The sequence below is a fragment of the Fragaria vesca genome, linkage group LG2 (genome assembly GCF_000184155.1).
Source record: "Fragaria vesca subsp. vesca linkage group LG2, FraVesHawaii_1.0, whole genome shotgun sequence".
NCBI classification, from domain to species: domain Eukaryota; kingdom Viridiplantae; phylum Streptophyta; class Magnoliopsida; order Rosales; family Rosaceae; genus Fragaria; species Fragaria vesca.
The window spans coordinates 31060828-31072396 of NC_020492.1; the positions used below are offsets into that span (position 1 = coordinate 31060828).

Below are 11569 nucleotides of genomic sequence, written 5' to 3' on the forward strand. Positions count from 1 at the left end.
TTTCCCAAATCTTTCATCTCAAATTCAAATTTCAAGTTGCTCACAGTTTCTCTTATTTCATCAAGCATACATTCCTTCTTTTCCTTCCAAAAAAAAAATTAAATAAATACATAGTGGAATAGTTCATCATTCTTATGTCTCTTCCCAATCAAGTAGTCATTTAGTTTCGATAAAATAAATGTTTCAACTTTCAACTTAATTACAAACGGACTATGTGGTTTAAAGTTACTTGACTTGTAATCACAACTTAACTACTCTGTAATCACATCTTATTACTAATTTCGTAGTTTTCTTCTGGTCGATTACTTTGACGAAGACAAATAATGTGTAATCCCAAACAGAAAGGTTAAAGAAGCACTGTAAACTGTCAAGTGCCAAAGAACATGACATAGGTATGACATGGATTGCCACATGTGAATGAGGCCGCAGCTTTTAAGTCTAAAATAATTTCCATATAAATCAGTGAATGTCCCATGCATTGTGTTATTCCTCATATGATATCAATCACATTATAAAAAATTAAAATAAACAGTTTCTGCAAATAAAACTCAAACAGAAACTTCCTATTTCGTTCGGAATGAACTTTCCTAAGCAAAAGTGACTAATTACATAAACTGCATGTTCGAAGAGATTACTCTGAATAGAGGCAAAGCATATATTGTTGCATATAAACCTCTCAGTATTACATATAAGATGCTTCCTAATTGAGTGGAGAGTTAAGACCTTCTTGAGAAGATAGTGAGTGAAGAGGTTGGTGCCTGTTGGAAGGGAAAGATGGTTTTTTTCTGAAGGAAGGCCGCTTGTCAAGATGGTGTAGTGTTCTCTTTGCATAGAGTGTCTGAAACAATGGCGATGCACTCTCCTTGAACTTGAGAATTAGGAAAAAGAGAACCCGGTATGAAACAAGAATAGCAAGAATAGCAACCAGGTCCCACCACTTGGAATGGTCCAATGGGATACCAAATGTATGTGTGACCACATACTCGCCTGACAATTTTGGTTCACCAGCTATCATGGGCTCGAACTCAAGGCCAAGGAAGTCGTTCTTATAGGCTCCCTGTCAAACCATTTTAACAGAATAATACATCAGATGACACATTTGACCCGGCTAGTATGATGACTTGTGGAAGAATCTTGTGGAAGAATCTTTTCTAAAATCTAAATACATGGCACACAAAGGAATTACCTGTATTGACCATGAGCCATAACTGAGAAATGAAATCGGGTAGCGCCAGAATGGTTTGGGAAGATCCGGCAGTAAGCGGAAGAAACCAGCAGTCATCATCAGGATGCCCTTCACACAACCATTCGGTTGGAAAAAGGATGCTTTGACTTGACGGATGCAAAAACGGAAAATATGATCAAAATTTTAGTTGATATATGTACTTACCATGATTCCAGCTCCTGTTATGATTCCCATGAGGAAGTTGGGAACCAGAGAAGCTACTACCATCATGAGGCTCTCTATCACAGAAATGCAGAGAAATATATTGAGACTGAAGTAGACATAATGAGAAAATTCCGTCCGAAATTTCACTAAATAGTAGGTGATAGTCCCAGTAGAGAGAGTAATTGCAACCAAGAACGGAAATGAAGAGAGGAAGTTGGATATGATGAACACCGAAACTCCATAATACCCATTGAGCCTTTCTCTATAAAATACCTGTTACAAGAATAAAACAGGGTATGAGAAAAACCCTAAAGTAACTACAAAAGTATTCCTGTGTCTATACTAGCCTACCTTCATTTCTTCTATAAAGGACGGGAAACCTCCAATCGACATGAATGTCATGAAGCCTGTTATGAATGCACCACAAGCTGCCCGCGCAAAGATTGCAGTATAGCCGGTGCCAACATGGAAAAAGATAGTACCAACACATACTGATACCAATATATAGATGCATATCCTTAACCAGTAATAACCCACATCTCTAGACATGTTCAAAGATGATCTTCGGAGCAAGGTTGAAAGTTGCCTCCACCAGCTTGCTTGACTTCCACTTTGCATGTCGATGACATGATCTTCCTGCATCATATGGACCAGTTCATATACGCTTATGATAATGTCATTACTATTGAATTTATAATGTCATTACTATTAGAAGTCATAAACTATAATTTCTGGCCTTCTACTGTAAGAAACTTTTGCTGAAGCCAAAATGAACATAATTGTACAACCTGCTACATTGGTATGTCGTGAGGATGTATAAAAAGTTCACCAAGACATTTATTAAGAAAAATTCAAGGTCATCAAAAGAAGTTTAAATTGTTTACACCTAGAATGTTCTAATTGCACAACCTGCTACATTGGTATTTTGTGAGGATGTTTAAAAAGTTCACCAACACGTTTTTAAAGAAAAATTCAAGGTCATCGAAAAAGTTTAAATTGTTTAAACCTAAAATTTTCTAATTGTACTTTCAATTAAAACTTTTAGTTGAAAGATTTAAAACAAAGTGAAGAAATTTCTATCTTCAAAACAAACTTTGATTTTTTATAGCACAAAACAAGCAGAAGCAAGGGATTGCATTTTGATGAGGTCTGCTAGGTTCTACAATCATGAAATGCATTGAGACTTACAATTGCTGATATTTCCTGCATCCTAGCTTTCGCCCTATGTGCGTACTTTGAACGCCTATATTTCTCAACAAGCCTGGCTTTGATCTCTGCGGTTTCCAAATTCATGAGGGGATCTGCCGATGTCGGGACATCCTGATACAAGTTGATCACAAATTGACCTTAGTATATATACTAAAAAAAGATATCAAACAATATCGAAAAGAAAAGGTGCAGACCAACACAAGATGAAAAAGGAAATGACAAACTAAATGGCTTGCATTGGTGGCTACCAGGGTAGAAAGTGACAAAGAGTGATTTCATTCCAACACAATCAGGTCAATAGATAATGTTTCCTAAATTGTGGGATTCTTGTTTGTAAAATTCAATTTTTGTGTTTCTGGATGCGACTCATTTTACCTTCTCTGTTTGTAAAATGTGTTGTTACTATTTGAAGTATAAAATTGATAACCCTGAGAATCACAGAAGGATTACCTGCATATTATTTCATGGGGAAAGTGGAAAGTTATAGGTGGTGGTGATACACAAATGGTGCTATAGAAATAATGCTTACACGAATTCTTTGAGATCCTTTCAGTGTGGCAGTAACTTTGTCAAAGTCTGAGTTTATGCAGCGTAGGAAGTGGTCAGAGGGATTCCTTCTACTAGGACATGGGACACCCGCCTCAGCAAAGAACTACAAAACGAAAATGATTTTAACAAGAATCACCAAGAATGAAGAATTTGCATTGAGGGTCGAGCTAGATTTTCCATCTTACATCTATAGCCGTCTTTGCATCTCCGAAATAAACAGTTTCACCGCCAGATAGTAAGAAGAGGTCATCAAAGAGTGCAAATACTTCACTACTTGGCTGGTGAACTGATGAAATAACTGTTCTCCCATCACGAGCAATGCTTCGGAGTGTTTGAATAACAAAGAACGCCGAGGCACTATCCAGACCACTAGTAGGTTCATCAAGGAACAATATGCGAGGCCTTGTCAGAATTTCAAGTGCAATGCTCACTCTTTTCTTCTCACCACCACTAATGCCTCTTAAGTGCCAGTTTCCAATAGAGCGATCTGCGCAGTCGAGGAGGCCCATTTCATTGATAGTTCCTTCCACAATGCTCCTGACCTCTTCTCTGGTGTAACTACTTGGAAGCCTCAAGTATGCTGAGTATGTAATTGTTTCTCTAACTGTCAACGTTCCTAACAACACATCCTCTTGCGTGACATAAGCCTGAAATTGCATAATAGTTTATTACGAGTTCATGAAGTATTAATATAATGCGAACAAAAAGGAAATTTTGCCATCCAGCTCTCGTAGCTCAGTTGGTTAGAGCACCCGTTTAGTAAGCGGGAGGTCTTGAGTTCGACTCTCAACGAGAGCAGAATTGTATTCCTTTTATTTTACCCAAACAAAACTTCGGATTTAGAATTATACTTACAACAGCACCATAGGCCAGTCTTTTCTTCTTCCCATTGAAAAGTATACTTCCAGTCATGACCACATTTCTTGACAGTCTACCTGTCTCAGTACCACAAAATTTAAAAGAAAATTATAACCATTTAGTTCATGATAATTGGAATTAGTAGCTACCATATTCAACCCAAAAAAGATCGAAACTCGTAACAAAATCTGAAGCTGGTCAAGTGCCACCTCAATAACCATTAAGAAGGGCAGCTCAGAAGCCCATGTTAGCATTTAGGGATGGTCCCTGCTAATGAAAATTACTCTAGTCATACAGCACTCAATTTTGTCTTCCTGTCTCTCAGTTTCCAATCCATCATAAATGAATTGAAAAGGAGTTGTCCAATATGGCAACAAGTGTGGTGGAATTGGTAGTAAAAGACTTTTTACCATTCAGTCAAACTGCCTTGTTTTTATTGCTTATAGGTGGATCTTGATGGCGGTAGCATAAATGTTGGGGGATCAAGAGTAATGCCATGCGATGCCTCAACCCTCAAATGGGAAAAAACCAAGAATATACAGGTAGGCTTTCTAATTGTTCTTCACTTCTTCTTCTTGATCTTTCAACATCCAAATCCAAAATTTATCTAAAAGACACTAACAACATCATTTCTGGAGAAAGTGTGAAATTCATGAAAATCTGTTGACTGATAAATTCTAGCAATTTTTTCTTTTACAGAAGCAGGAATTTCACCTAGAGTCCCAATTCTATCTAGATCTCATTTCTCAATTCCATTTAACTTGACACATTGACTAAAGCTCAGTTTAATAAAAACTACTTTTCATGTTGTCCCATAACCATTCCAGAGATTTGGGCGCTCCTCTGCTTGCTTAAAAAGCATTTGTTTGCTTATAGTAGCACCAAAAGTGATAACAAATACCAAAATTACTCCATGAATTAGATTAAACAGAAAAAGAAAACTGGGTTCTCCTTGTATTACATTAGAGTGATTAAACAGTATTGGGTTGCACAACTTTCACATAAAAAGCACCAAAACTGAACAATCAAATAACCTGCAAGAGTATCAAGGAGAGTGAGAAAAGGAGAGAGATGAAGAACCTGCCAGAGTATCAAGGAGTGTTGATTTTCCAGAGCCAGAAGGACCCATAATAGCCATGATCCTACCAGGCTCAGCAAACCCACTCAGACCATTGAGCAACCTCCTTGTTGGGACATTCTTTGAAAAATTTGGTAGCACCACGCTTAGATCTTCCCAGACCAAGTAAGCACCTCTTCCTCCTCCACCGCCACCGCCTCTCGCCGCCTCTATCTCCATTATCAGACCACTCCCGGATCAATGATCAGCTAATAACTAAAAGATGTTTTAAGCGCAAAAGAGGAAGGGAACTTGGAGAATGAGATTAAGAAGAAGGAAGATTTGGAGACATGTCCATGTAATATGGTTGAAGCTAACAAACACTAATTAACAGACAACAAACAACTGAAAATATCAATGCAAGCTAGCTGGTAATATAGAATATCAAAGAGGGAAAGAGAGGGTTGCATGAGGAATGAATGAGGGGAGAGAAAGATGACGATGGAATTAATGGGTTTGCTGTGTGTGATTCAAGATTAGGTTAGTTCAAACAGGTGGGTGGGAAAGTGAAGGAAATAAATGTGACCATTATTACGAGCATGACATTGACACACTCTCATCCCTTCCCTTCTGGTATGTGTGCAGACCTGAGAGGCTAAGCTAAGCTGGTAAGCAAACAGAGAGGCTCTAATGCATGTGAATGTTTCCATCTTCCAACTAATAGCTAGATTGTTGTGATAGGTGGGTAGGACTCGTTCACAATTACAGTGATAGGTGCATGTGTGCTGCATTTTCATTACATTTTGGGAGGCATGAGTTTGACCAATTTTTACATGTAAATGGCTCTAAACAAATAACTGAAAAATTAAATGTATGACCTTGTTAACAAGTTTCCACCAGGACACTGCTCCAATACCGCTGGACATCAAACTCAAAGTGGTTCTCTTCACACTTTACATGAAAAGACTTTGCAGTCGCTTTTGGGAATATCTATTCTTGTATTATCCTCGAGTTATAGTCAAATCGTGACAAACATGAAAGATATATTTTACATGCAAGCAAGCACAGAAATTGGATTAATGAAGATATACTACTTGAAAATGAATTCTCTTGTTTCACACATCAAGCATTTCACAACCAGGTCTTGCAAAACACTACTATATCTCACCATCCGATGTATGTGTGAGTGAGAGACCATGAGTCCAATTTACAATAAACTAGTTATAGACTTATAGCATATTAACTGTTTATTTGATAAGAAAAAATAGTTAATGCTCATATACCAAATTGGCTTAATTGACTATGAGGACTCGGAGGATGATGCCTTGGTGACCCCGGTGACCCTAGACGGCTATGTGGGCAAGGCCTTTGTAAGTGTCTCATTATGTCGTGTCACTACCAGGACAAGCACTTTAGCCGACGAAAAAGTTCCGTCGGTCTGTTAGCTTAATTTGTCGGCTAAGATCTTAGCCGACGCACCATCGTCGGCTAAGATTTCTTCGGGAAAAGGTCGTCGGCGATGACTTTAGCGGACGAAAAAAAAAATTTCTTCGGCTATAGTCCCACAGTTTAGCCGACGAAAAACATGTCGTCGGTTTTTTTCCCAGATTTTAGCTGACGAAACAATTAAGATATTCGTCGGCTAAAGTCGTGTAAATAAAAAATTTTTTCCCAGACTATAGCCGACGAAATATAGTCTGTTTCATCGGCTAAACCTAATAAAAAAATTTAAAAATAACTATAGCCGACGAAATATGCCATAATTCGTCGGCTAAACCTTATAAAAAATTTAAAAATACTATAGCCGACGAATAAACTTTAAATATCGTCTGCTAAAGTTGCTGGTTTTTGAAAAAAAAAAACTGCAGAAACTTTCGGCCACCTCCAATCAGCACCAAAATTTGATAGAATCTTCCTCTCAACATTTCGAACAACTTTCTAGAATAAGTCGAAGCCCAATTCTAAGCCTAAACAGGTCAATTGAATCAACATATAAAAATCCCCAATTTTAAACCCTAAAAAATTCAAATCTTCGATTCTCCTCACACACACCGAATCGAGCTACCAAATTCTAGGGGAATGTAGTACTAATCAAACTCAACTTATCCATATATAGAACTCACCAAATGGTGACCTAAGGAAGAAGAAAATTGATCGACACCGAATCCGAACCGGCGGAGTTTTGGAGCTTGATTTATCCCTCACGGCGGCGCCACTCAATGCACCACCTGTCCAGCAATGAAGTAGAGACACGGCGAAGCTTTTGGGACAAGTGTAGCGGTCTCCGGTGGCTTGACGGCGGAGCTAGGCCGAGAAGAAAATCTGGAACTTTTTCTGATTTTATGACTTCTTACCATCCACCTCCAGTATAACTCCTATATAAAGAACTTTACCCGACGAAATTATTTATTTTCGTCGGCTAAACTCTTTTGAAAATTTTGGTTGATCGCCAAAAAATTTTGGTTGAAAATTTTTCGACTTTAGCCGACGACTTTTCATATATTTTCGTCGGCTAAAGTCCTTTGAAAATTTTCCTCCAAATTTGGTTTACCGCAAAAAAAATTCTGACCTTAGCTAACGACTTTTTTAATATCTCGTCGGCTAAAGTCTATAAATTCACGAAAACGCTCATATCTCCCTCTATATTACGTAGTTTGGTCAAACCTTCCACACGAAAAACTTTCACGTAAATGAGACGTAACCGCCTATATAAAAAGTTTGAGACATTTACCTTCCGACGATAGGGCTCCTCATAGGAAATAATAACGGTAAATAGTAGACACGTTGTGATTCCGATGACTAAAATTCACAAACCAAAATTCGACTGTCAGATATGATCATTATGACGAAAGATGTCTATGTAAAAAATTCAACTGGATTCGACAACGTTAAGGGCTCGATCAGAACGGTCAACTCTAATCGGAAATAAGAAAACTGCATTTTGAAACCCTAAACGGACTTCGATGGCCAAAAAAGCCCATATGTCATGGCATTAGCAATGAGTTGGACTCATAGGGCCGTTACGCTTCCGGAAAGGGATCATAATAGTCAATTGGACACCAAACGCCAAATCTGCAGCATAGTGAATAATAAGGGTGAATTGCATTGACCGCAACTATCGGCACCGAGACTTTACCGGAATACCGTGATTTTTCAACCATGGACGTATTTCACCATTCTGGTCATATCTTATTTCACGGCTTTTTTGCGTTTGAAGGTTCTACATATAGTTTTTTTTTCCCAGATGAGTTGTTGTCCAGATCTGCAAATATAAGGCACTTTAGCCGACGAAATTATATTTTTCATCGACTAAACTTTTAAAAATTTCGTCGGCTAAAGTTCACAGACTATAGCCGACAAAAAAAATTATTCAGACGACGAAATTAAAATTTCGTCGGCTAAAGTTGACCATAGCCGATGAAAATTTTAAATTAGCCGACGAAAAAATAATTCGTCGGCCTGGTTTTTTTATTTTCGTCGGCTAAAACCTTTCTTCTGGTAGTGTGTTGATCCATTGACCCAGATGTAACAGCTTAGTCCACACAGCTGAAATATTGTCTTTTTTTTTTCCCACCAGCCCTCATAGTTTTGTTCTTTAGATTTCATCCAAAACATGTCTCAATGTAAGGAGCCAACTCTACACATGCCTCAATGTAAAGAGCCCTCAACCACCTGCTTAATCAATTACCACAATCCACCCTTGTTAAGGGGCTTGACGTCCACATCTGCACACTTCCAACTGGGGACATGTTGATATCATCTGTAACAGCCCAGTCCACACAGCTAAGGTATTGTTCGCTTTAAGCCAATCAGCTTCACGCTTCTGTTCTTGAGGTTTCACCTCAAAACACGTCTCAATGTAAGGAGCTGATTCTGCACTTATAAGCTCAGAAACTTACTTCTCTTGAGCGATGTAGGACACGTGCACCTGCTAACTTCTAATGCCCTCAATCACCTGCTCAGTCAGCTCACCACAATCAACCCCCTCCCCCCTCCTTTTAAGGGCCCGATGTCCTAGTTGCCATATACTTTAGGCATAGGACGTACATGCTCTAATAGCATTTGTAATAGCTCAGTCCACACAACTGAGATATTATCCACTTTGGGCCCACCGGCTAGCTTCCAATTCTCTCAAGCACCTACTAGATCCATTAGGGCAGTGTTTTCTCCTGCTGGCTCCCTTGACTTTGTTTGGTTCAGGGAGCCCGTTTATCATTCTATCCTACTTCACTCTCAAAAAACTGCAATGTTAGCCAACAAGCCCATTCTCGCCATGTTGCGACCTCGAACATGCTCTCTGGCGTGAAGAATAATGCTCTGGTCATTTGGTTCGTCTTCTTGCCTCCGGGTAACTAACCCATGTTAGTACACTTGCTCTTTTTGTTCTAGATTATCATAGACAGCCCCAATGTTAATTTAGGCAATTACGTTGTTTTTATCTACTTTCTTTTAGGCAAGAATATTGTCATGTCACTTGTTAAAGGAATGGAAATACACCACGTTTAGATGGTACATTGGGCCAAGTGAACTATTCCAGTTCTTTGCTTAAGTTACCTATGATGCTTTCACTTTTTGGGTTTTTTTTTTTTTTTTTTTTTTTTTTTTCCTTTGAATAGAAAAGGAAAACTACAACTAAAAGCACATAGGGCAACCGGTTTAAGAATAATCTAACTAAAAAGCAGCAAAAGCAAGGGAGGGAAACGACCAACCCAAATCTTGAGCACTTGAGAGCATGACCTATATTCGCTACAACATCTGCCATGAAGTTTACTTCACGGAAGATATGGGTGAAAGAGATGTTGACAAAATAGTAAACTAAATGCAAGATATCTCGTAGAATTGGCTTCATTCTCCAAGACAACATTTGCTAGATTTCGGACAAAGTTGATCACTAACAACAAGTCTCCTTCTACTTGCAGATTCTTGTACGTGGTTGAAAATCGCTTGACAACTAAAAGACCGTCTATGAAGGCAAGGCACTCAGAAACATGAACATTTGCAAAATGAAGGCATTGAGCACCAACCACAAGAGGATTACCATCAGAATTTCTTTGAATAAAACCAAGTAACCAACAGACACATAAGCGTCTAACATTGAGCCATCAGAGTTGAGTTTAACCTAGTTCGGAGCAGGCGGAATCCATTTGATGCAGACAACAAAAGAGGTAAAGGATCCTTGATTGTTGATCTCTCAATAAGCAAAGCACACCGTAACAACAATCGCTGAGGAGTGGTTATACTGTCCACATTGGAAAATAACATGATTTCAGGATTTTCAAATCTGCCAACAAACAAAACAAGCAATCTTTTACTTCTATGACTTAAGCATTCTTAAAAATAAAGTTTAACCATTCTCTTACATAAAGGTGAGCTGTAGGAGATGGTAAATCATTGCAGTTTGCCCAAATAGTAGTGTTGCTAGAACATTCAGCAAACATATGGTCAATAGATTCTATATTATAACTATAGAGAGCACAAGTTTTATCGATTTCAAATATAAATCGAGTTAGAGGGTTTAAGGTACCTGTTTGTCTTTTAATTGAGATATCTTTGACAACAACAAGAAATTACAATCACTTTACCTTATTTTATTTTCACTAATTTGGTTCATATAAAAAAATAATAATAATAATAAATAAAGATAGGAGCCTTCTAAACATAAGCCTATTACCTCACTTTTCTATTGCATAACTTACATTCGAGGCATAGACTACTCTCTTTAGGCGACTATTCTTTTGCTTTAAAATATTTATTTCATATCTTGTCCTTGCACATTGGTAACAAGTGAATTTTAGGTCCTTATACGTGCACATAGAAAGTTAAAAACAAAAACAAAACACAATATTTACTTGGAATCTTGGATGATGCTACACACCATATATTGGATTCGCTGTATATTTTTCTATTTTTCTATTACAATAATTTAATTTAATTTTACAAGTTCGTACCCTGATATCACAACGCTTTTCTCTCTGCTCTCCTCATACACGTCGTCTAGGGTCACGTCCATCTTTTTCGTGGCGTAGTATTTTATCAGCTAGGGAAGTATTGACTCAAGGCCTACGATGGAGAGTTGGTACTGGTGATCAGATTGATATATGGAACCACAAGTGGATTCCAGATTCCTTTCCACGTTGTCCATCATCCCCTCCTCCCAGAGACGCCCCAAAGCTGGTTGCAGAGCTGATAGACCCTATAACTCGTACATGGGATATTCAGAAACTTGAAAGATGTTTCTCCTCAGCGGATGTCGATCTAATCTTATCCATCCCACTGAGCCGACGACCAATTGCTGACAAATTGATTTGGCATTTCCATAAGAAAGGTATTTTTACTACAAAAAGTGCATATTTTGTAGCCAAAGATATTGCCATAGGAACAATATTAGCACCTCCACCACCTGTGGATCCCATGTGTAAATTGTGGAAGCAATTGGAATGCAAAGTTACCAGGTAAGGTAGGCTATTCATACTTGGAGGTCTTGTGCCAATATTCTACCTACTCGA

The 11569-nt window shown here is 38.2% G+C and overlaps 1 protein-coding gene and 1 non-coding gene across 2 annotated transcripts; one reads left to right on the forward strand and one right to left on the reverse strand.

The window, feature by feature from the left end:
- Positions 1–593: 593 nt before the first annotated feature.
- On the reverse strand, positions 594–5359 carry LOC101314054 (ABC transporter G family member 15-like). Its single transcript, XM_004291716.1, has 9 exons — positions 5087–5359; positions 4004–4083; positions 3334–3795; positions 3129–3251; positions 2579–2710; positions 1742–2026; positions 1391–1663; positions 1187–1294; positions 594–1057 (listed from the first exon to the last, which is right to left on the reverse strand). Exons 1-9 carry the CDS (start codon positions 5301–5303, stop codon positions 701–703), a joined length of 2037 nt encoding a protein of 678 aa, XP_004291764.1. The 5' UTR covers positions 5304–5359; the 3' UTR covers positions 594–700.
- Positions 3873–3946, forward strand: TRNAT-AGU. The gene has a single exon. It is a non-coding gene; the product is annotated as a tRNA-Thr (tRNA).
- Positions 5360–11569: the final 6210 nt, after the last annotated feature.